The sequence below is a fragment of the Oncorhynchus clarkii genome, chromosome 21 (assembly GCF_045791955.1).
Source record: "Oncorhynchus clarkii lewisi isolate Uvic-CL-2024 chromosome 21, UVic_Ocla_1.0, whole genome shotgun sequence".
NCBI lineage: Eukaryota > Metazoa > Chordata > Actinopteri > Salmoniformes > Salmonidae > Oncorhynchus > Oncorhynchus clarkii.
The window spans coordinates 40926942-40951907 of NC_092167.1; the positions used below are offsets into that span (position 1 = coordinate 40926942).

The window sequence follows — 24966 nt, forward strand, 5'->3', positions numbered from 1 at the left end:
CAAATTGATCAGAAATACAGTGTAGACATTGTTAATGCTGTAAATGACTATTGTAGCTGGAAATGGCAGATTTTTTATGGAATATCTACATAGGCATACAGAGGCCCATTATCAGCAACCATCACTCCTGTGTTCCAATGGCACGTTGTGTTAGCTAATCCAAGTTTATAATTTTAAAAGGCTTATTGATCATTAGAAAACCCTTTTGAAATTGTTAGAACAGCTGAAAACTGTTGTTCTGATTAAATAAGCAATGAAACTGGCCTTCTTTAGACTGGTTGAGTATCTGGAGTATCAGCATTTGTGGGTTCGAATAACAGGCTCAAACTAGCCAGAAACAGTTCTCCGGAAACTCGTCAGTCTATTCTTGTCCTGAGAAATGAAGGCTATTCCATGCGATAAATTGCCACTACTCCCTTCACAGAACAGCACAAACTGGCCCTAACCAGAATAGAAAGAGGAGTGGGAGGCCCCGGTGCACAACTGAGCAAGAGGACAAGTACATTAGAGTGTCTAGTTTGAGAAACAGACGCCTCCACAAGTCCTCAACTGGCAGCTTCATTAAATAGTACCCGCAAAACACCAGTCTCAACGTCAACAGTGAAGAGGCAGCTCTGGGATTATATCAGACTGGCCAATAAAAAGAAAAGATTAAGATGGGCAAAAGGACACTGGACTGCCTCGAACAAAAGAAATCTCAGAAAACCTAAGATTAAGAATTATTGACTGGCATAAAGCTGGAAAGGGTTACAAAAGTATCTCTAAAAGCCTGATGTTCATCAGTCCACGGTAAGACAAATTGTTTATAAATGGAGAAAGTTCAGCACTGTTGCTACTCTCCCTAGGAGTGCCCGCCCTGCAAAGATGACTGCAAGAGCACAGTGCAGAATGTTCAATGAAGTTAAGAAGAATTCTAGTGTCAGTTAGCATGTTCCAGAGATTTCTGTAAGTTAACATCTCTGTTGATGAGTCTACGATACGTAAAACACTAAACATGAATGGTGTTCATGGGAGGACACCACGGAAGAAGGCTCTGCTGTCCAAAAAAACATTGCTGCACATCTGAAGTTTGCAAAAGAGCACCTGAATGTTCCACAGCGCTTCTGGCAAAATATTCAGTGGACAGATTAAACTAAAGTTGAGTTGTTTGGAAGGAACACACAACACTATCTGTGGAGAAAAAAGGCACAGCACACCAACATCAAAACCTCATCCCAACTGTAAAGTATCACGGTTTGGGGCTGCTTTGCTGCCTCAGGGCCTGGACAGCTTGCTATCATCGATGGTAAAAATGAATTCCTAAGTTTATCAAGACATTTTGCAGGAGAGTGTAAGGCTTTCTGTCCACAAATTGAAGCTCAACAACAGAAGTTGGGTGATGCAACATGACAACGACCCAAAACACATTAGTAAATCAACAACAGAATGGCTTCAGCAGAAGAAAATACACCTTCTGGAGTGGCTCAGTCAGAGTCCTGACCTCAAACCAATTTAAAATGCTGTGGCATGACCTCGAAAGCAGTACATAACAGACATCCTAAGAATATTGCTGAACTGAAACAGTTTTGTAAAGATGAATGGTCCAAAATTCCTCCTGACCGTTGTGCAGGTCTGATCTGCAACTACAGAAAACATTTGGTTGAGTTTATTGCTGCCAAAGGAGGGTCAACCAGTTATTAAATCCAAGGGTTCACATACTTTTCCCACCCTGACCTGTGAATGTTTACACGGTGTGTTCAATGTGTGTTATTAGACTGTGTTTGTCTATTGTTGTGACTTAGATAAAGATCAGATCAAATTTTATGACCAATTTATGTAGAAATCCAGGTAATTCCAAAAGGATCACAAAAATGAGGACATGGGCTCTGTTTTAAAAATACAACTTTTCTGTTATATGACAGTGGTTCCACATGTTTGTGACACTCAAGTTGTGTGGGGAAAGTATGTCTATTTTAGAAATACATCATTTCTGACCAAATTGAAATCAAAATATGCTATTCTATTCTTTTGAAAATAAATTGTATTGGTCTTATGTTTCTTAGGACCTGCTTAATTAATTAATAATGGTTTTCTTTGTCCAGCCAGCTCATATAATTAACAGAACATTAGCTAACAACATTGCACAGCCAACCTGTTATTCACCATAACAGGAAATACAAGGTCATTATTTACAAATGATTTACAAGTAGGCTATGGCAAGCTGCTAACTTACGGTTGTGAATGTAAAGAAATTAAAGCAGTGGTGCTGACCACCACTAAGTTAAATGCAAAATCAGCCAATTCAGGTGGGTTGCTGAATTGGCTGATTTCAACTTCACCATAAAGTACAGACCTGGTAAGGCAAATGGAAACGCAGTTAGCCAATCAAGGATGCAAATTGGATACGGAGACGTTCATGACACAGTGTACAGAGGGAGTAAGTCAGGACACTGCCAGTGCCACAAAGCAGCAAGAAGAGCCTACTCCACTGTTCAGCTCGATCACATTCAACGCCATCCAAGAACGAGACACTACTCAGCACAGTACAGCCAATCTCCAGACACGGGGGGCTCAACACAAAGACCCAGTGATTGGGAAAGTGTTTGAGTACAAGATGAGAAACCAAGTGCAAATGTATTCACACAGTGAAGCGAGAGCTTTGCTCAGAGAATGGAGAACAACAATAGAGATCAAACCAGATGGAACACTGCACAGGAGAAGTGATTCCACTCGTTCAATGCAGATCTCGCCGTCATTCTGCTTTGATCAAACTTTTTTGCCTCGGTACACAATTTCGCCAAAATTAGAGGTGCCGGTACCACGTTCCGGACTAAGTCAAGCACTGCCGACAAATCCCAGTTCCATCATGCTGATGGCAGTGAGGATTTGGCGTAAGCAGCATGAGTCCCAGGCCTGTTGTCAACGGTACATGCTGGTGGAGTAATGGTGTGGGGGATGTTTTCCTGGCACATGTTAGGTCCCTTTGATACCAATTGTGCAACATTTCCATACCCCAAAGAATTCAGGCTGTTCTAGAGGCAAAGGGGTGTCCGACCAGGTCCTAGATGTGTGTACCTAATAAACTGGCCACTGAGTGTAAGTGGTATAGTTGAATTGGTCATTTTTAGGTTCCCTGTGCAATGCCAACAAGTAGTTGAAAGTACAGTATAATATACCTGTATAGTTGTAATATCGGGACACTATTTTTCAAGAGGAGGAGAATGTGAGGTATGTTAAACTTTGTAATTTCGAGCTAATCATACAGTATATTTATAGAAGTGTGGTTGTGCTGGGTTTGGGCCAACAGAGAGGGCTGCTCGCTAAGAGGAGCGTAGTTATGCTATTGTTGTATTGTGTTCGTTACGTTTTCATAGTTAAATTAGTTAGACGTCCGCTAGCATAGAAGCTAACAATAACTAATGGCAGCTCCGTTGTCATGGTAACGGAGGCTCAGTCCAAATGGAAACAGGATATAAACAAAAGCCTAAACATTGTTTCTTGCTGTGTATTGAACACTAGCTGAATAATGAGATGATTAAATGTAGATGATTAAATGTATTTGTGTGTCACGACTTTTTGCCGAAGTCGTTGCCTCTCATTGTTCGGGCGGTGCACGGCGGTCGACGTCACCGGTCTTCTAGCCATCATTGATCCATTTTTCATTTTCCATTGGTTTTGTCTTGTCTTCCCACACACCTGTTTTCAATCCCATTCATTACCTGCTGTGTATTTAACCCTCTCTGTTTCCCCTCATGTCTTTGTCAGAGATTGTTTATTGTCAGTGTTGTGTTTGTTGTACAGGTGCGCGACGGGTCCTCGTACCCATGTTTGTTTATATTCTGTTCTTATTAGTGTTATGGAGCATGTTACGTGGACATTCATTAAAAGACTCCATTTTACACTCCGTTTGATTCTCCTGCGCCTGACTTCCCTGCCACCTATACACACATCTCTGACATTGTGAGATGATTAAATGTATGTATGAAAATGGATACTTGTAATACTTGTTTATTAATTGTTTTAATATGTTGGCTATTTATTTAGTAATTGTATAAGAATAGAGAGAAATAGTAATAGCGTCTTTTTGCAGGCACCAACTCCGCCATGTTTCGTTGGACAAAGCCTACGAGAAATTATAAATGCCAAAAACACAGGCTTAGATCTTCTACATTTGTGTAATGAAATAATCTTCATCAGCTAACATCACTTTCTGTATAATTTAGAAGAATTTATGTAATAATACAAAATAAAGGCTTCATAATTCATAAAAGGTAATGTTACCGGACGTCTATCTCATAGAACAAAACGTATTAGATCTCCTAAGCCTCTTTTAACCTCTGACCTTTCAGTGTTTATCCCAAAACCCTCTTCTTTCCTCATTCATTTTCCCCATAGGATGGCAGAAGGAACCAGAGGTAACTTTTTTCTGGGTTTTAGGACTACACGCTGGCGAAATCTATAGAGAAGTATTTTGAATGAGTCACAAGCCAACAGTAGCTGTACTAAAAAGAGCAACCAGATATAAACTCATTGTTTTAAACTTGATTTCCAAGGTGTCAGGCTCAATCATTCTACTCACCACACCCAATTACAAAAGGGCAACATATTTTAGAACGAGCTGCTGTCAGGTTACCATGACAACGGTTGCACAACAGGGTCAAAGTTAAATGTCTCTTGCTCCTACCAGGCAAAAGCAATGGCTATATAAAAAGGTGAATGCCGAGAAGGAAGGGAAGAGAAGAAGAAACATTTCCCATTTATTTTTACAAGCAACATACCGTGAATCTTATGTAAAAGCAATACTAAGGAGAAGCAACTACTGGAGGGAACTGAAACAAGCACAAGACACGAGGAAAATGCATGGAGAACTAAAAGTAACTCAATCCGATGGTATAGGAAACTGTTCAATTAGCCGGCATTTTGCCCTCAAATATGCTTTCCTAGCTAGCATGTGCGAATTGCTGGAATTCCAATGACTTTCCCACATGCTCACAATTCCTGTACAAAACCAGCCCCCACAAAATACACAAATAGAACACAGTGGCAAGATAATGTATTGTATATGTACAGTATGAAGAAGAGGGTACTATACTGTCAGAGGCCAGAGGCTTAGGGACGGACAGACAGTAAAAGAGATGGAACAAATGTCAAACAACCTCTGTTCTTGTGTGAGTGGCCATGACAGACCACAGGCATGGGACTGATATAAACAATTCATCACACAGGAAGACGCATGCACGCACGCAGACGGACAGACAGACACATAGCAAATAAGCTTATCTTATAAAGCATGGCGTTACAGGTAAGGAAACACCAACATAGTGTCTTAATAGGGAGTTGGGCCAACACGAGCCAGAACAGCTTCAATGAACCTTGACATAGTTCCAGACACTTGTAGAATCTATGTTGGAGTGATGCGACAACACACCATCCTTCAGCGAGAAATTCCATAATTTGGTGTTTTGTCAATGGTGGTGGAAAACGCTGTCTCAGGTGCCTGCTCCCCCCAAGATGAATGGTTTTGACCATGCGCCACTGCTTTGATTGGTCCAGCTAGAAATCATGTGTCTATGCTATAATATAAAAGCCGCCCGAGAAAGAAAATTCCACAAACGTATTTATCTATTTTGTTCTGTTGTTACATTTGTATTGGTGTTTCGTTTCATGTCCGATGCGATCGGGGTGTTGTTAGATATAATTTGCGGCATTCATCATGAGCAAAGTCATTGTGGCCTATCATTTCAATTCCCCTAACCATGGCATGACTTGGCATTGCTGTTGCGCAGCCAAATAGCCTGCCAGCAGCCTACCCTATCCATTACAATTTAGAAAGATGCGTCTCTAGTCCAAACCGTTCAATAGTTAAGCTATCCATATTACCAGAGTTTCATCTTATTATTTATATTTCTATGGCGGATTCACAGAAGCAATTTATGGAACATGCCAAAACTTTGGAGATAACAATAGGTAGCAAAGTCAAAATATACTGGTTTCCCCTATCCATCTGTGGCACTTACTCATCCATATACACTATACACTATCCACCTACTCATTCAAGGGTTTTTCTTTATTTTGACTATTTTCTACATTGTAGAATAGTAGTGAAGACATCAAACTATGAAATAACACATATGGAATCATGTAGTAACCAAAAAAGTGTTAAACAAATATATTTTATATTCTTCAAAGTAGTCACCCTTTGCCTTGATGACAGCTTTGCACACTCTTGGCATTCTCTCAACCAGCTTCACCTGGAATGCTTTTCCAACAGTCTTGAAGGAGTTCCCGCAAATACTGAGCACTTGTTGGCTGCTTTTCCTTCACTCTGTGGTCCAACTCGTCCCAAACCATCTCAATTGGGTTGAGGTTGGGTGATTGTGGAGGCCAGGTCATCTGAGGCAGCACTCAATCACTCTCCTTCTTGGTCAAATAGCCCTTACACAGCCGGGAGGTGTGATGGATCATTGTCCTGTTGAAAAACAAATGATAGTCCCACTAAGAGCAAACCAAATGGGATGGCCTATCGCTGCAGAATTCTGTGGTAGCCATGCTGGTTAAGTGTGCCTTGAATCCTAAATAAATCACTGACAGTGTCACCAGCAAAGCACCCCCACACCACCACCTCCATGCTTCACGGTGGGAACCACACAGATCATCCGTTCACCTACTCTGCGTCTCACAAAGACTCATCAGACCAAAGGACAGATTTCCACCGGTCTAATGTCCATTGCTTGTGTTTCTTGGCCCAAGCAAGTCTCTTCTTATTATTGGTGTCCTTTAGTAGTGGTTTATTTGCAGCAATTCAACCATGAAGGCCTGATTCACACAGTCTCCTCTGAACAGTTGATGTTGAGATGTGTCTGTTACTTGAACTTTGTGAAGAATTTATTTGGGCTGCAATTTGAGGCTGGTAACTCTAATTAACTTATCCTCTGCAGCAGAGGTAACTCTGGGTCATCCTTTCCTGTGAGAGCCAGTTTCATCATAGCGCTTGATGGTTTTTACGACTGCACTTGAAGAAACTTTCAAAGTTCTTCAAATGTTCCGGATTGACTGACCTTCATGTCTTAACGTAATAATGGACTGTCGTTTCTCTTTGCTTATTTGAGCCGTTCTTGACATAATATGGACACGGTCTTTTACCAAATAGTGCTATCTTATGTATACCAAACCAACTCGTCACAACACAACTGATTGGCTCAAATGCATTAAGGAAAGAAATTTCACAAATTAACAAGGCACACCGGGTAATTGAAATGCATTCCAGGTGACTACCTCATGGAGCTGGTTGAGAGAACGCCAATAGTGTGCAAAGCTGTCATCAAGGCAAAGGGTGGCTACTTTGAAGAATCTCAAATATATTTTGATTTGTTTAACACTTTTTTGGTTACTACATGATTCCATATGTGTTATTTCATAGTTGTGATGTCTTCCCTATTATTCTACACTGTAGAAAAAAGTACAAATTAACAAAAACCCTGGAGTGAGTAGGTGTGTCCAAAATCGTTTAAAAATATATTTTCCTTTATTTTTTTCCACTAACCCTATTACCCCTCCACTAATTGGAGTAAACTAATGAACACCACTTGGTCTTCTACTTCCAGCCTATAGATACTATATACATTTTACAGACACAATCTATTTTACAATAGTTATATTTTGTTTGTTTTTAGTCCTGTACTTCCTTTACCCTCAACCTTTCCCATCTATTTCTCAACACCATCCATATTGGATTTCTATTTGTTTTCTTCTTGTTATTGGTCCCACCCTTCAGCTACATTCAACCCCTCCCATCTATCTCTTAAAACCATCCATATTGGATTTCATATATTTTTCAACTGTGCAGTGATGGTTCACAAAAGTTCTGAACCTTTCGATTCTCATAGTTTCTACAGATTGTAAATTAAAGGTAAACATTTTTGTACTATATTATTGATTGATTGACTGTGACTTTTCAAATCACCTTGTATTGCTATCTGCAATGTTAGATCCAGGTAAATGTTGCAATTCTTCAGCCATTCTTGGACCTGTGACCAAAAACAAGCTATATATGGACAGTACCAAAATAAAGGATCTAATGACGCTGTCTCTTCGCAGCAAAATCTGCGGAGCTGGGAAGGTTGTATCCCCCATGTATATACCATTCTATTGGTTGCAAGAATTTTGTAGAGAGCGAATCTGGAAAAAAATGCACGGAATGGGAAAGAACGCTATTAACCAGTTCCCATGCTGTTAAAATAATTTTTCTGTTCCAGAACAGTATAGATCACTTTCGTTCTTGGTTTTGATTCTGTTCATTTATTTATTTTCCAGTTGCTTATTCGTGGAGCTGGCCCTGTGTGTGTGTGTGTGCGTGTGCGCGCATGTGTGAGTGAGTGAGGTGCGCATGCATGTGAATGAAAGACAAAGGAGAAATAGATCAATAGTGAGTTATAGTGAACCATGAGAGACAATAACCACAAGTATACAGTATGCTGCTTCCATGTGTGTGTGTATATGTGTGTGTGTGTGTGTGTGTGTGTACGCCACCATAGGGGCATGTGGGTAATTACTCAGAGGGAGACAGCTGCATCTGTTGACATTTAATGAGGGATCAGTAGGGGGGTGGGGGAGATGAGTGGCACAAAGGCTCACCGTTAAGGAGGTGAGACCACCATTTGAGGGGGTAACCAGGAACCTCCAACCCTGGGACGTGTTCATTAGGCAAAAAAAGGGAAAACATTGAGAACCCAGAAAATTAAAACAGATTTTCCTATTGGTAAAGTTCAAGTAGTACTTCTTCAGTTTCAAAAGTTTTTTTCCCCGTTTGGTGCGGGCTGAAAATGACCCTGTTGTACAGGTGTTGAATTCATAGCCTATGACCCAGGGAGGAGTGTTAATATTTGTTTTCTTGTGTACGGTGATTTTAATGCGGGGAAACTGAAATCCGTTTTACCTCATTTTTACCAGCATGTCACCTGTGCAACTTGAGGCCCTCCCTCGCCCTCCCTTTGGCAAATCAGACCATCACTCCATCCTTCTGCTTCCTGCTAACAAGCAAACTCAAACAGGAAGTACCAGTGATGCGTTCAATACAGAAGTGGTAAGATGAAGTGGATGCTAAACTACAGGACTGGTTCGCTACCACATACTGGAATATGTTCGGGGATTCATCCGTTAACATTGAGGAGATTACGACATCAGTCACCGGCTCCATAAATGTTTTTTGTAAGATTGTATTTTATTATATATTTTTTGAACAATACAAAACATACAAATGACAACATACAGACACAACACAAACATCCACAACGTCACCCCAGCCCAGACCCACCTATCTCCATCGCCTGCACCATTTTGTTTGTCTACGTCACCAACGCACTTATAACATTTAGATAATAAAATAATTTGACCTTTCCATTCGATGGAGGATTGGTTGATTTAAAGTTTTATGTATTTTCAAGATGATTGACGAGAAAAGTATCGCCCAACCCATCGGGTATCTCATCTCACTGCACCCTCATAAGCCATGTCTTGAAATATGCAGACAGATGGATTAAAAGTACATTTACATTGTAATACTTCTGACAGCCAACTTTCTAACTCCGCCCATAACTTTGGACTTTATAGCATTCCTAGAAGGCATGGATTATTGAGTCATTGTTAGTTTTACACTTGCTGTAGAATTTGTGAATTTTGTCTCGTGTGATAAATTCTATACATTTGTATATACTGGTTTATACCGGCTTCATTAATAAGTGCATTGACAATGTCGTCCCCCACATTGACCTTAAGTACATACCCCAACCAGAAGCCATTTATCCCCCCCCCCCAGTGCAGTGCAGACGTGGTTTGTCGTCCTCTCCTTTACTTTTTGTATTTTTCGTATATATTCCAATTTATTTTTCAATCTCTTTCTCCATTTTGAAATTAAATATACTGTCCGGTAACCCGCCTCACTCAATGTGACACGGATCCGCTATTTTTTTAGACTTTATAGCCAAATCTTTCATCAGAAGCTAGCCAGCTAATTAGCTACTAGCTATTTAGTCATTGTTAGCCACTGCTAGTGGCCTTTACCCTCTGCTCAGGCACCAGCTGTTTTTTAGCCTGGATAATACCTGCCAGCCTCGGACTGTTTTTCTCCACTACAACGGCAGATTCCTGCCGTAAATCCTGGACCATTGATCATCACAGCTAGCTAGCTGCCACTGAGTGACCCAGCCCCGAAGCTAGCCCTGAGCCAGGCGCATCTCCCGGCTAGCAAACAAAATTACCACAACACCTCTTTCGCCATCTGGCCCGGGTCCCTTCATCGACCCGGCGCCCAGCCGTACCACCACGACTGGTCCGCAGACGTAATTCCATCAGCTGTGCCTTCAACCGGCCTTTGCCGGATGTCGGAGCAGACGCTTCTACCTACCCCGGCCTGCTAACTTTAAAACGCTGTGTCACGCGGCTTCCCTGTTCCATCTATTGCTGTACACTGGACCCTATGATCACTTGACTACATAGCTGATGCCTGCTGGACTGTTCAATTATCACAGTACTCCACTTTGTTTACCTTTGTTTATCTGTTGGCCCAAGCCTCGAACTCAGCCCTGTGTTTAGTTAACCGACCCTCTCTGCCCATTCATCAACATTTTACCTGTTGTTGTTGTCTTAGCTGATAAGCTGTTGTCTTGCCCGTTGTTGTCTAAGCTAGTTCTCCCTATCAACACCTGTAATTGCTTTATGCCTCGCTTTATGTCTTCAAATGTCAATATGCCTTGTATACTGTTGTTTAGGATTTATTGTTTTAGTTTACTGCGGAGCCCCTAGTCCCACTGTACATCCCTCAGATACCTCCTTTGTCCCACCTCCCACACATGCGGTGACCTCACCCAGTATAACCAGCGTGTCCAGAGATGCAACATCTCTTATCATCACTCAGTGCCTCCACTGTACCCGCACCCCACCATACCCGTCTGCCCATTATTCCCTGAATCTATTCTACCACGTCCATCTGCTCCTTTTATTCTCTGTCCCCAAAGCACTAGACGACCAGTTTTGCTAGCCTTTAGCCGATCGCTGCAGCTGTACATATTCCATCTGTAAATAGCCCACCCAATCTACCTACCTATTATGTTAGATCAGCGCTAGTCACAGAAAAAACATCCAGCCATTTTCCAAAGGAGGAGGGGTGTCAGAAAAGTCAGAAATAGCATTATAAATAGTCACTTACCTTTGATGATCTTGATCGGAATGTACTCCCAGGAATCCAAGTTCCACAATAAATGTTTGTTATGTTCGATAAACTCCATCATTTATGTCCAAATACCTCATTTTTGTTTGCGTGTTTAGCCCAGTAATCCAAATGCATAATGTGTGATCACTTGTTGAGACAAAATGTCAAAAAAGTTATATTACAGTTTGTAGAAACATGTCAAACGATGTATAGAATCAATCTTTAGGATGTTTTTATCATAAATCTTCAATAGTGTTCCAACTGGAGAATTCCTTTGTCTTTAGAAATGCAATGGAACGCAGCTAACTTCCACGGGGGCACGCGTGATCAGCTCATGGCACTCTGCCAGACCTCTGGTTGAAACAGCTCTCATTCTCCCCTCCTTCACAGTAGAAACCTCAAACAAGGTTCTAAAGACTGTTGACATCTAGTGGAAGCCCTAGGAAGTGCAATATGACCCCATAGACACTGTATATTCGATAGGCAAAGAGTTGAAAAACTACAAACCTCATATTTCCCACTTCCTGGTTGGATATTTTCTCAGGTTTTTGCCTGCCATATGAGTTCTGTTATACTCACAGACATCATTCACACAGATTTAGAAACTTCGGAGTGTTTTCTATCCAAATCGACTAATTATATGCATATTCTAGCTTTTGGGCCTGAGTAGTAGGCAGTTTACTCTGGTCGCCTTTTTATCCAAGCTACTCAATACTGCCCCCCAGTCCCAAAGAAGTTATTAAACATTAGTTCAAAAACACTCCGAAAATCCGGTGTTTCTAGTCAAACGGTTTTGTTATATTTCAGTCCTCTGTGACGTATATAACGTGTAATATTGGGATGCAAACTGAAAACTGAATACATTTCAACTCTATATCTGACATGGTACAAGTTTCTTATTTTTTCAAGCCCATAACCATGTGTGTGAGGTGTATACTTTTGTTTCAATGCAGATTTGTTTCACACTACCAAGAAACACTCTGTGTGACCCTGATTTAGCCCACTGCATTAAAAAGGTTACAGGTTAACATTCGCAGATGGAATACCAGGACGTGTACTCAGAGCATGCGCTAACCAGCTGGCAAGTGTCTTCACTGTCCAGTCCTGTAATACCAACTTCTTTCAAGCAGACCACCATTGTCCCCGTGCCCAAGAAAGGCAAGGTAACCTGCCTAAATGACTATCACCCTGTAGCACTCGCATCTATAGCTATGAAATACTTTGAAAGGGTAGGCAACAACACATCTGCCACATTGACCATCAACAAGGGGGCCCCTCCGGGGTGTGTGCTTAGTTCGCTCCTGTACTCCCTGTTCACCTAACACTGCGTGGTCATGCATGACTCCAACACCATCATCAAGTGCGCTGACGACACAACGGTGGTTGGACTGATGATCAACAACGATGTGGCAGCCTATAGGGAGGAGTTCAGAGACCTGGCAGTGTGGTGCCAGGACAACAGCCTCTCCCTCAACATCAGCAAGACAAAGGAGCTGATCGTGGACTAAAGGAAAAGGAGAGGCGAGTCACTGGTCTACACACAATGTTGAGTCAATAGGTATTCAAGCCCTTTGTTATGGCAATCCTAAATACATTCAGGAGTAAAAATGTGCTTAAGTCACATAAAAAGTTGCAATAATAGTGTTTAACAGGATTTTTAATGACTAACTCATCTCTGTACCCCACAAATTCAGTTTTGTAAGGTCCCTCAGTTGAGCAGTATGTTTCAAACACCGATTCAACCACAAAGACCAGGGAGGTTTTCCAATGCCTCGAAAAAAGAAAGGCACCTATTGGTGGATGGGTAAAATTTAAAAAAAGCAGACATTGAATATCGCTTTGAGCATGGTGAAGTTATTAATTACACTTTGGATGATGTTTCAATTCACCCAGTCACTACAAAGATACAGGTGTTCTTCCTCAGTTGCCAGAGAGGAAAGAAACCGCTCAGGGATTTCACCATGAGGCCAATGGTGACTTTAAAACAGTTACAGAGTTTAATAGCTGTGAAAGGAGAAAACTGAGGAAGGATCAACAACATTGTAGTTACTCTACAATATTAACCTAAATGACAGAGTGAAAAGAAGGAAGCCTGTATTCCAAAACATGCATCCTGTTTGCAACAAGGCACTAAAGTAATACTACAAAAAATGTGTCATGAAAATAAAGGATTGTGTTTGTGGCAAATCCAATGCAACAAATTACTGAGCACCACTCCCCACATTTTCAAGCATAGGGGTGGTTGCATCATGTTATGGGTATGCCTGTAAATCGGTAAGGACTGGGGAGTTTTTCGGGATACAAAATACATGGAATGGAGCTAAGAACAGGCTCCAAGAGAAAAACCTGGTTAAATGTGCTTTCCACCAGACACTAGGACATGAATATTCACCTTTCAACAGGACAATAACCTAAAACACAAAGCCAATTTTACACTGGAGTTGCTTACCAAGAAGACAGTGAATGTTCCTGAGTGGCTGAGTTATAGTTTTGACTTAAATCTACTTGAAAATCTATGGCAAGACCTGAAAATGGTTGTTCAGCAATGATTAATAACCTATTTGAAAAAGCTTGAAGAATTTAAAAAATACTAATATGTTATGTTGCACTATCCAGGTGTGGAAAAACACTTTTGAGATTTACACAGACTTACAGCTGTAATCTCTGCCAAAGGTGCTTTTACAAAGTATTGACTCAGGAGTGTGAATACGTACAGCACCAGTCAAAGGTTTGGACACACCTACTCATTCAAGGGTTTTTCTTTATTTTCTACAGTGTAGAATAATAGTGAAGACATCAAAACTATGAAATAACACACATGGAATCATGTAGTAACAAAAAAAAGTGCTAAACAAATCAAAATATATTTTATATTTGAGATTCTTCAAAGTAGCCACCTTGATGACAGCTTTGCACACTCTTGGAATTCTCTCAACCAGCTTCATGAGGTAGTCACCTGGAATGCATTTCAATTAACAGGTGTGCATTGTTAAAAGTTAATTTGTGGAATTTCTTTCCTTCTTAATGCGTTTGAGCCAATCAGTTGTGTTGTGACAAGGTAAGGTTGGTATACAGAAGAGAGCCCTGTTTGGTAAAAGACCAAGTCCATATTACAGTTGAAGTCGGAAGTTTACATACACCTGAGCCAAATACATTTAAACTCGGTTTTTCACAATTCCTGACATTTAATCCTAGTAAACATTTCCTGTCTTAGATCAGTTAGGATCACCACTTTATTTTAAGAATGTGAAATGTCAGAATAATAGTGGAGAGAATTGTTTATTTCAGCTTTTATTTATTTCATCACATTCCAAGTGGGTCAGAAGTTTACATACACTCAATTAGTATTTGGTAGCATTGCCTTTAAATTGTTTAACTTGGGTCAAACGTTTCGGGTAGCCTTCCACAAGCTTCCCACAATAAGTTGGGTGAATTTTGGCCTATTCCTCCTGACAGAGCTGGTGTAACTGAGTCAGGTTTCTAGGCCTCCTTGTTCGCACATGCTTTTTCAGTTCTGCCCACACATTTTCTATAGGATTGAGGTCAGGGCTTTGTGATGGCCACTCCAATACCTTGACTTTGTTGTCCTTAAGCCATTTTACCACGACTTTGGAAGTATGCTTGGGGTCATTGTCCACTTGGGAGACCCAATTAAGACCGAGCTTTAACTTCCTGACTGAAGTCTTGAGATGTTGCTTCAATATATCCACATCATTTTCCTTTCTCATGATGCCATCTATTTTGTGAAGTGCACCAGTCCCTCCTGCAGCAAAGCACCCCCACAACATGATGCTGCTACCCCCATGCTTCAAGGTTGGGATGGTGTATGTCGGCTTGCAAGCCTCCCCCTTTTTCCTCCAAGCATAACGATGGTCATTATGGCCAAACAGTGCTATTTTTGTTTCATCAGACCAGAGGACATTTCTCCAAAAAGTACAATCTTTGTCCTCATGTGCAGTTGCAAACCGTAGTCTGTCTTTTTTATGGCAGTTTTGTTGAGCGGCCTTTCAGGTTATGTCAATATAGGACTCATTTTACTGTGGATATAGATACTTTTGTACCCGTTTCCTCCAGCATCTTCACAAGGTTTTTGCTGTTGTTCTGGGATTGATGTGCACTTTTCGCACCAAAGTATGTTCATCTCTAGGAGACAGAACGCGTCACCTTCCTGAGCGGTATGACACCTGCGTGGTCCCGTGGTGTTTATACTTGCGTACTATCGTTTGTACAGATGAACGTGGTACCTTCAGGCATTTGGAAATTGCTCCCAATGATGAACCAGAGGGAGGGCTACAATTGTTTTTCTGAGGTCTTGGATGATTTCTTTTGATTTTCCCATGATGTCAAGAAAATAGGCACTGAGTTTGAAGGTAGGCCTTGAAATACATCCATAGATAGACCTCCAATTGACTCAAATGATGTCAATTTGCCTATCAGAAGCCGTGACATAGTTTTCTGGAATTTCCAAGCTATTTAAAGGCTTAAAGGCACAGTCAACCTAGTGTATGTAAACTTCTGACCCACTGGAATTGTGATACAGTGAATTATAAGTGAAATAATCTGTCAGTAAATGTACTTGTGTCATGCACAAACTAGCTGTCCTAACCGACTTGCCAAAACTATAGTTTGTTAACAAGAAATGTGTGTAGTGGTTGAAAAACGAGTTTTAATGACTCCAACCTAAGTGTATGTAAACTTCCGACTTCAACTGTATGTCAAGAACAGCTCAAATAAGCAAAGAGAAACGACAGTCCATCATTACTTTAAGACATGAAGGTCAGTAAATCCAGAAAATTTCAAGAACTTTCTTCCAAGTGCAGTCGCAAAAACCATCAAGCGCTATGATGAAACTGGCTTTCATGAGGACCGCCACTGGGAAGGAAGACCCAGAGTTATCTCCGCTGCAGAGGATACGTTTAATTAGAGTTAACTGCATCTCATATTGCAGCTCAAATAAATGCTTCTCAGAGTTCAAGTAACAGACATCTCAACATAAACTGTTCAGAGGAGACTGCATGAATCAGGCCTTCATGGTCAAATTGCTGCAAAGAAACCACTACTAAAGGACACCAATAAGAAGAGACTTGCTTGGGCCAAGAAACATAAGCAATGGTGATTAGACTGGTAGAAATCTGTCTTTTGGTCTGATGAGTCCCACATTTGAGATTTTTGGTTCCAACTGCCGTGTCTTTGTGAGACGCAGAGTAGGTGAACGGATGTTCTCAGCATGTGTGGTTCCCACCGTGAAGCAGGAGGAGGAGGTGTAATGGTGCTTTGCTGGAGACACGGTCAGTGATTTATTTAGAATTCAATTCTGCAGTGATACGCCATCCCATCTGGTTTGCGCTTAGTGGGGCTATCACTTGTTTTTCAACAGGACAATGACCCAACAGGCCTTCAGCCTGTGTACGGGCTATTTGACCAAGAAGGAGAGTGATGGTGCTGCATCAGATGACCTGACCTCGACAATCACCCAACCTCAACTCAATTGAGATGGTTAGGAATGAGTTGGTCCGCAGAGTGAAGGAAAAGCAGCCAACAAATGCTCAGCATATGTGGGAATCTAAAATATAGAATCTAAAATAATTTGTTTAACACTTCTTTGGTAACTAACTACATGTGTCCATGTGTTATTTCAATGTAGAAAATTGTTTTTTTTAAATAAAAAAAACTTGAATAAGTAGGTGTGTCCAAACTTTTGACTGGTACTGTATGTAAATTAGATATCTCTATTTCATTTTCAATAAATGTCTAAAAACATGTTTTCATTTTGTCATTATGGGGTATTGCCTGTTGATGGGTGATACAAATGTTTTAATCTATTTGAATTCAGGTAGTAACAACAACATTTGGAATAAGTCAAGGGGTATTCTGAAGGCACTGTATCTACAGCCGATTGTCTAGTCAGCCCTACCTATATGCATGTCACGTGGGCTCCCTCTCTGACCTCTAGGTCACCAGGCTGCTCGTTATGGCGCACACCTCCATCCCCAGGCGTTATTGTTTCTGTTTCATGTCTGTGCGTTGTTCGTGTTTCTTGTTTGTATTATGTTTCGTTCATTAAACGTATTCACTCCCTGAACTTGCTTCCTGACTCCCAGAGCACACGTTACAGAATAACACCTCACCTAAGGGAAGCATCGGGGAGTCATTTATTTATTTTTGTGTTGGAGGTGATGTCGGGTCCGGGTGTCTGAGCTACCTGGGAGGCCTCAGCCGGTTTGTCGGACTTCCATGCCTCGGCTGGCTCGATGGGCTCCCATGCCTCAGCTGGGTGTACAGGTTCCTGTGACTCGGCCGGATCATCGGGCTCTCATGCTTCAGCCGGTTCCTCAGGTTTCTGCGCCTCAGCGGAGGCAACCGGTCCGCTCCTGATCCCCGGGATCGTCCCTTTGGTTGGCGTCCTGCGGCTGGAGCCACGTGCCGGGGAGGGGGTACTGTCACGTATGCTCTCTCTCTGGCGCTCTAGGTCGCCATGCTCCCGCTCCTTAGCCGGATCGACAGGTTCCCGCGCTTCAGCAGATGTGACCGGTCCGCTCCTGATTCCCGGGATCGTCATTTTGGTCAGCATCCTGCGGCTGGGGTCGCGCGTCGGGGAGGGGGTACTGTGATGTGTGCTCCCTCTCTGGCCTCTAGGTCACCAGGCTGCTTGTTATGTCGCACACCTGTCACCAGCGTTACGCGCATCAGCGCATAATGACACTCACCTGGATTCCATAACCTCCTTGATTACTTGCCTTATATATGTCACTCCCTTTGGTTCTTTCCCCAGGCGTTTCTGTTTCATTTTCATGTCTGTGCGTTGTTCGTGTTTCTTGTTTTGCATTATGTTTTGTTCATTCATTAAATGTATTCACTCCCGATTCCCAGCGCACACATTACAATGTACATATATTCCTCAATTTCCTCGTAGTCAGCACATCGGCTCAGTACTGGTACTCCCTGTAAATAGCCATTTGTACTCGTTTTTTCAGCGTGTATTTATTCCTTGTGCTACTATTTCAATTTTTTGTTCATCTTTAACTCTACATTGTTGGAAAAGGACCAGTAAGTAAGTATTTCACTGACAGTGTACACCTGTTGTTTATGGAAGCATGTGACAAATAGATTGATTATATTTTGGCATATGATTGAGACGTGAGAGCAGCTAGCGTATAACAATGAATAGACCAACTAGAGCTGGTGTGTGCGTGTTTGTGTGTGAGATGAAAGGGGTTCTATCAATGGCCTGACTTTCTGACTGCACCCCTAACTAAGGCTTGACTGTTCAGCAGAGAAAGTGGGCCAGCAGCAGCCCCATAACATTCTTCCTGCTAACACACACACACACACACACACAGGACCAGATCCGACCAATTTCCCCGTTTCCTCAGTGCTGTGGAGGTCTCAGATTACCTCAGGGTCAGTCTCAGGCACAATTGGCTCGGCAAATATCCATCTTCTCCACTACTGTTTCACACTCTCACTGTGGGTCTCAACTCCAAACCAAGCCAGAGATGATTATATTGGCACATTCATAACATGGGGTCTGCCGGTTTCATCGTATGCGTGTCTGCTGGTGTGTGTATATTCAACGTTTGTCCATCACTACTTCGGTCCATTTACAGAACACACAGGAAGAACAATGTCTTTGAGTTTGACTTTCCTGCCTAAGAGCACATACTGTAGCCTCACCTATCTGGAAAACCCGTGTGCTTCCGTGAGACATCATGCCCAGCTAACTACTCATAACTGGCTGTGTGGGCACAACAATAGGTTACCTACAGGATCAGGAGCACATAACCCTTTACACTCGTAGTTCTATGTTGCATTAATAATACAATATCTCAGAATAACAGATTTTTTTTTGGCCAAGTACACCGTCTTAAACTAGGAGAAAACTGACAAAATTCTAAATGTAGCCTACTTCAGAACAAACAGGCACTTTCCAAATGGCTGAGACCTAAACTCAGTGCACTTACAATGTACCTTACAGCGTGAAAGTGCCTACTTGTGAACAGAGCCGCCTGTACATGTCTCTGTGGCTGGTACAACATAATTGCCATACTAGAAGAGGAGCAGAGAACTCCTTGAATTCCTTATGATTACTACACTAAATAGAAAACGCTGTAAAGTGCTGAAATAAAACTGAGCATGTATCCTTTGCCAAGATAATCCATCCACCTGACAGGTGTGGCATATCAAGAAGCTTATTAAAACTCATTTGGGATTGGTTTCCCATCCACCGATTAGCATGAGGTTGTAAGTGTGAAGAAAATTTCCCAGGACTGGCCAATTAAAAGAAAAGATTAAGATGGACAAAAAACCCACAGAAACTAGACAGAAATATGGCTTTTTCTTTGCAACTCTACCTAGAAGGCAAGCATACCGGAGTTGACTCTTCACTGTTGACGTTGAGACTGATGTTTTGCGGGTACTATTTAATGAAGCTGCCAGTTAAGGTCTTGTGAGGTGTCTGTTTCTCAAACTAGACACTCTAATGTACTTGTCCTCTTGCTCAGTAGTGCACCGGGGCCTCCCACTCATCTTTCTATTCTGGTTAGAGCCAGTTTGCACTGTTCTGTGAAGGGAGTAGTACACAGCGTTGTACGAGATCTTCAGTTTCACGGCAATTTCTTGCATGGAATAGCTTTCATCCTCAACTAGTCTAAAGAAGGCCAGTTTTATTGCTTCTTTAATCAGAACAGTTTTCAGCTGTGCTAACATAATTGCAAAAGGGTTTTCTAATGATCAATTAGTCTTTTAAAATTATAAACTTGGATTAGCTAACACAACGTGCCATTGGAACACAGGAGTGATGGTTGCTGATAATGGGCCTCTGTACGCCTATGTAGATATTCCATTAAAAATCAGCCTTTTCCAGCTACAATAGTAATTTACAACATGAACAATGTCTACACTGTATTTCTGATCAATTTGATGTTACTTTAAAAGGGACAACATTTTTTTTTTTACATTTCTAAGTGACCCCAAACTTTTGAACGGTCGTGTGTGTGCGAGTGTCCTCTAAGGCTGCCTTTACACAAGCATCCCAATTCTGAAAGTTTGCCCAATTCTCGCCAAAAGAGCTTATCGGATTTGTCATAACACCAATTAGTGGGAAAAGATCAGAATTAGGCTGCCTCTGTAAACGCAGCCTAAGTGACATAATGCCAATAGGCAACTGACTCAGTAAGTGCAGTGCAGTATTAGCATTTGCCTATATGGTGATAAAGGCAAGCATTTGTTGAAGGGTTCTTCGCAACAGATGAATTGGTTAATCAAGTTGGAAAGTCCAACAATTGTCTTCACTCTACATCCATCTAGTTACAATAAACTGTAGGAGTATCTCATTATATTATCATAAATATTCAATGAAGTGTATGCTTTTATGTTATGCTTTACGCATAGTAGACAGGCTACTTAAGAAAAATACTAACTTACCTAATTATGTAGGTTAGACTTGTTCACATTTCTGCACATCAAAACAAATCGATATCTAGATCGATTGATTGTGGTTCCACCTCTAATTATCCGTAAATAGCCTAGAGAGGAAATTGACCCAATACTCAGTTTTTCCTAAAATAGCCTAGGCCTACATCCTTTCATTCAGCCTACCAATAACAGTATAATTCCAAACCAACACTTTAGAGTTTTGCCACTTTGTAAACATTTAAGCAACAAAACTCATATTTTGTCAGATTGTAACAGTTTCAAATGACGTTATTTTAGCAGCACCGAGTGTCAATATAGCAGAAATAGGGGATTGGTAGACTTCGGGATTTGGGCATTTTGGCATTGAAGCCCTTTCTCTACTTCCCCAGAGTTAGATGAACTCATGGATACAATGTTTATGTCTCTGCATCCAGTATGAAGGAAGTTAGTTTCGCGAGCCAATGCTAGCTAGCGTTAGCACAATTACTGGAAGACTATGGTATTGGCTAGCACGCACAGCAAGCGGTACCAATGCACGAAGTCTGGAACCAACAAGACCCTGAACAGCTTCTACCCAAAGTATTAAGACGGCTAAATATACTGAACAAAAATACAAATGCAACAATTTCATTGATTTTACTGAGTTCATTTGGAGGAAATCAGTCAATTTAAGTAAAACTAATTAGGTCCTAATCTATGGATTTAAAATGACTGAGAATACAGACATGTACATGTTGGTCACGGATACCTTTAAAAAAAAGAAATGGGCCTCAGGATCTCTTCACTATATTTTTGTGCATTCAAATTGTCATCGATAAATTGCAATTGCGTTCTTTGTCGGTAGCTTATGCCTGCTCATACCATAACTCCACCACCACCATGGGGCACTCTGTTCACAAACCACTCACCCACACAACGCCATACATGTGGTCTGCAGTTGTGAGGCCAGTTGGACGTACTGCCAAACTCTCTAAAACGACTTTGAAGGCGGCTTATGGTAGAGAGATTAACATTAAATGATCTGGCAACAGCTCTGGTGGACATTCCTTATATTTTTATTCGGTGTAGGTAGTTAAATAGTTAACCAATATCTACCAGGAATATCCGCATTGACCCTTTTTGCACTAATCTCTTTTGACTCATCACATACGCTGCTGTTACTGTTTATTATCTATCCCGTTGCATAGTCACTTTATCTCTACCTACATTATATGTACATACTGTATGTACCTCAACAACCTCATACCCCTTCACGTCGACTTGGTACTGGTACCCCATGAATATCGTTATTCATTTTGTATTTATTCCTTGTGTTATTATTTATATATTTATTCCTAGTGTTATATTTGTTCTATATTTTTCTACTATTTAAAAATAATAATAATCTCTGCATAGTTGGGCCTGTAAGTAAGCATTTCACCAGGGTATTAGCAACACAACCCCCCCCCCCCCCCCTTTTTTTTGCTGACAGACAATCAATTAGCTATGTCAGCTAACCATTTTTTGATTGGTAGTTAGTCTAGCGAGCTATCTGAACTTGAAGTAATCGTGGCCGAATACCGACCTGTTTTGCAGTGAGGTGGGGGGCCCTCCAACCAAAACTTGCTTAGGGTCCCCAAACGGCTAGAGCTGGCACTGCATTTCACTGTTAGTCTACACCTGTTGTTTATAAAGCACGTGACAAATACATTTTATATGAGTTACCTTAGACTTCAAGTCATTGCGATAACTCTAGTTAGTAACTTCCTTTAAACCGCAAACAGAGACAATTGTGCTAACAGCAATGTTTTTTCAAACTTCATGCAGAGACATAACAATGGTATCCACGAGTTCACCTAACTCTGGGGAAGTAGATAAAGGTTTTCATTTCCAAAATGTTGAAGTATCCTTTCACTACGGCTAAACCTATACGCTTAAACTCCGGGGGCGTATTCATTACGCCTATTCTGTTGCAAAACGTTTCTTAAACGAAATCAAACGGAACGAAACGGGGAAGGACCTTCCTGAATTTGTCCAATAGAAACACTCGTTTTAGCAACTGTTTGGCTAGCGATTTTACACCCCGGTCTCCCCTTTCCTCGAACCAGGGCCTCCACAGCAAGGACAGTGTTTTAAACCGCAACGCAATGGCCAGTCCCCTGATTTGAAATGTGATTTTAAAAATATAAAAGCTATGATACACTCACCCTCTAATAATCGGGCGATCAGCGAGTCAACGTCCAATTCCCCCTCCGCCATTTCTGTAGTGGGTGGTGCTCTCAAACAGCACTCTCTCTCTCCACTGCTTACTGCTGCCACAGTCCCTGGCAGGCACCGCATAAACACCGCCGCCGACTCACAGCCAGCGGAATGCACGTTCCCGGGTCTCTCTGCCCGAAGGAGTTTTGTACTGGGAAAACACTGTAGACCTATACTGTAGGCCTATAATGCCACAGGTTCAATGGTAATAACACAGCTAAGAACATGTAGCACTAATCATAATAGGTGTATGCTAGTGTCTGTGTGTTATAGATCAATAACAAGTATGCAGAAATAGCCAAATAACCTATTGAATGAAATACAATAAAGGCCTATGCATAATGATGATTAGCCATGGCCATATTTCAGTAAGGGGAATTGCAGTTTGCAATTTCTTAATTCATTGTGTAATGCTTATAATGTTTTAGGATTTTCTTTCTCACATATAAAACATCTCAGTAGTCTATTTGTAAATCACTTCAAAATGGGTGAATTTAATTGATTGAAATGACTGGAAATCTTGTAAACTGGCTTGTTTTTATTACTCCTGCAATGGGATTCTTGATTCTCTTGGAGTTGAGAACTGAAAGTCTCGCGTAATTGGTCAGATGCTCGATTAACGGTGCCATTATGTTTATGTAGTCTGTCCACGAGAGATTTCGGAGACTCGAGAGGGCGATGGGTCAACTGTCGATTCCAAATGTGACTTTTGGTGCCTCCCTCTGGCCACATGGCGCACTGCATGATCCAAAAGCCAGAATAGTGCACCAGTATAAATGTGTACACTGTGGCACTGGTGACTTTATCCTTTACCTCTATCCAAGACCGTATAGGTTACCAATCTGTGTTATATATACTGAACAAAAATACAAAAGCAACATGCAACAATTTCAACGATTTTACTGAGTTACAGTACATATAAGGACGTAGTCTATTGAAATACATTCATCAGGCCCTGATCTATGGATTTCACAAGACTGGGCAGGGGCACAGCCACTGGGGGGCCAGCGCCAGTCAATCAAAAAATACTTTTCCCCCACAAAGGGGCTTTATTACAGACAGGAATATCCCTCAGTTTCATCAGCTGTCTGGGTGCTGGTCTCAGATGATCCCGCAGGTAAAGAAACCGGATGTGGAGGACCTGCGCTGGCGTGGTTACATCTGGTCTGAGGTTGTGAGGCCGGTTGGACGTACTGCCAAATTAAAAAAAAAAACGTTGGAGACGGCTTATGGTAGAAAAATGAACATTCAATTCTCTGGCAACAGCTCTGGTGGACATTCGTGCAGTCAGCATGCCAATTGCACGCTCTCTCAAAATTGACACATCTGTGGTATTGTGTTGTGTGCCAAAACTGCACATTTAAGAGTGGCCTTTTATTGTTCCCAGCACCTGTGTAATGATCCTGCTGTTTATTCAGCTTCTTGATATGCCACACCTGACAGGTGGATGGATTGTCTTGGCAAAGGAGAAATGCTCACTTACAGGGATGTAAACAAATTTGAGCACAACATTTTAGAAAAAAACACTTTACATGTTGCATTGATCGTTTTGTTCAGTATATACAGTGGGGAGAACAAGTATTTTTGTTATTTCTAAAACAAAAATCCAGAAAAATTGCAATTATGCAATGCAATTATACACATTTTGCTATGGGGTGCAGAACAATATTGCAGTTTTAAAGAAAATGTTCTTGCAATTCTATACATTTTGCCATGTCTACAAAATCTATGGGCTAAACAACCTAGCTAAAAATGTTAGCTGACATAGGCTAGTTGATCTGGACATTTCTGACAAGTTATAAATAGCTCTCTAAGGTATGCAATGACTGACAGGGCAAGAGGAAAACTGGTGATACACACCCAATTTAAACATGGCACCTTGTGCATTCTATTATTACACCTTTCGAGAGTTGAAAGGCGGACTGAGTTCCTTAAAAAATAGATACAGTACCATTCAAAAGTTTGGACACACCTACACATTCAAGGGTTTTTATTTATGTTTACTTTTTTTACATTGTAGAATAATAGTGAAGACATCAAAACTATGAAATAACACATATGGAATCTTGGTCAAGTAGCCCTTACACAGCCTGGAGGTGTGTTGGGTTATTGTCCTGTTGAAAAATAAA

General features: G+C 41.3%; 1 protein-coding gene across 1 annotated transcript in view; it reads right to left on the reverse strand.

Moving 5' to 3' along the window:
• The window catches only part of LOC139379032 (serine/threonine-protein phosphatase PP1-beta catalytic subunit-like), a 35276-nt gene extending 12336 nt beyond the window's left edge, over nt 1-22940 (reverse strand). Inside the window, exon 1 of the mRNA XM_071121757.1 lies at nt 22786-22940. Within this exon, the coding sequence (XP_070977858.1) occupies nt 22786-22918 (133 nt within the window). The 5' untranslated portion in view covers nt 22919-22940. The remainder of the gene's footprint in view (nt 1-22785) is intronic.
• Between the last annotated feature and the right edge of the window lie 2026 nt (nt 22941-24966).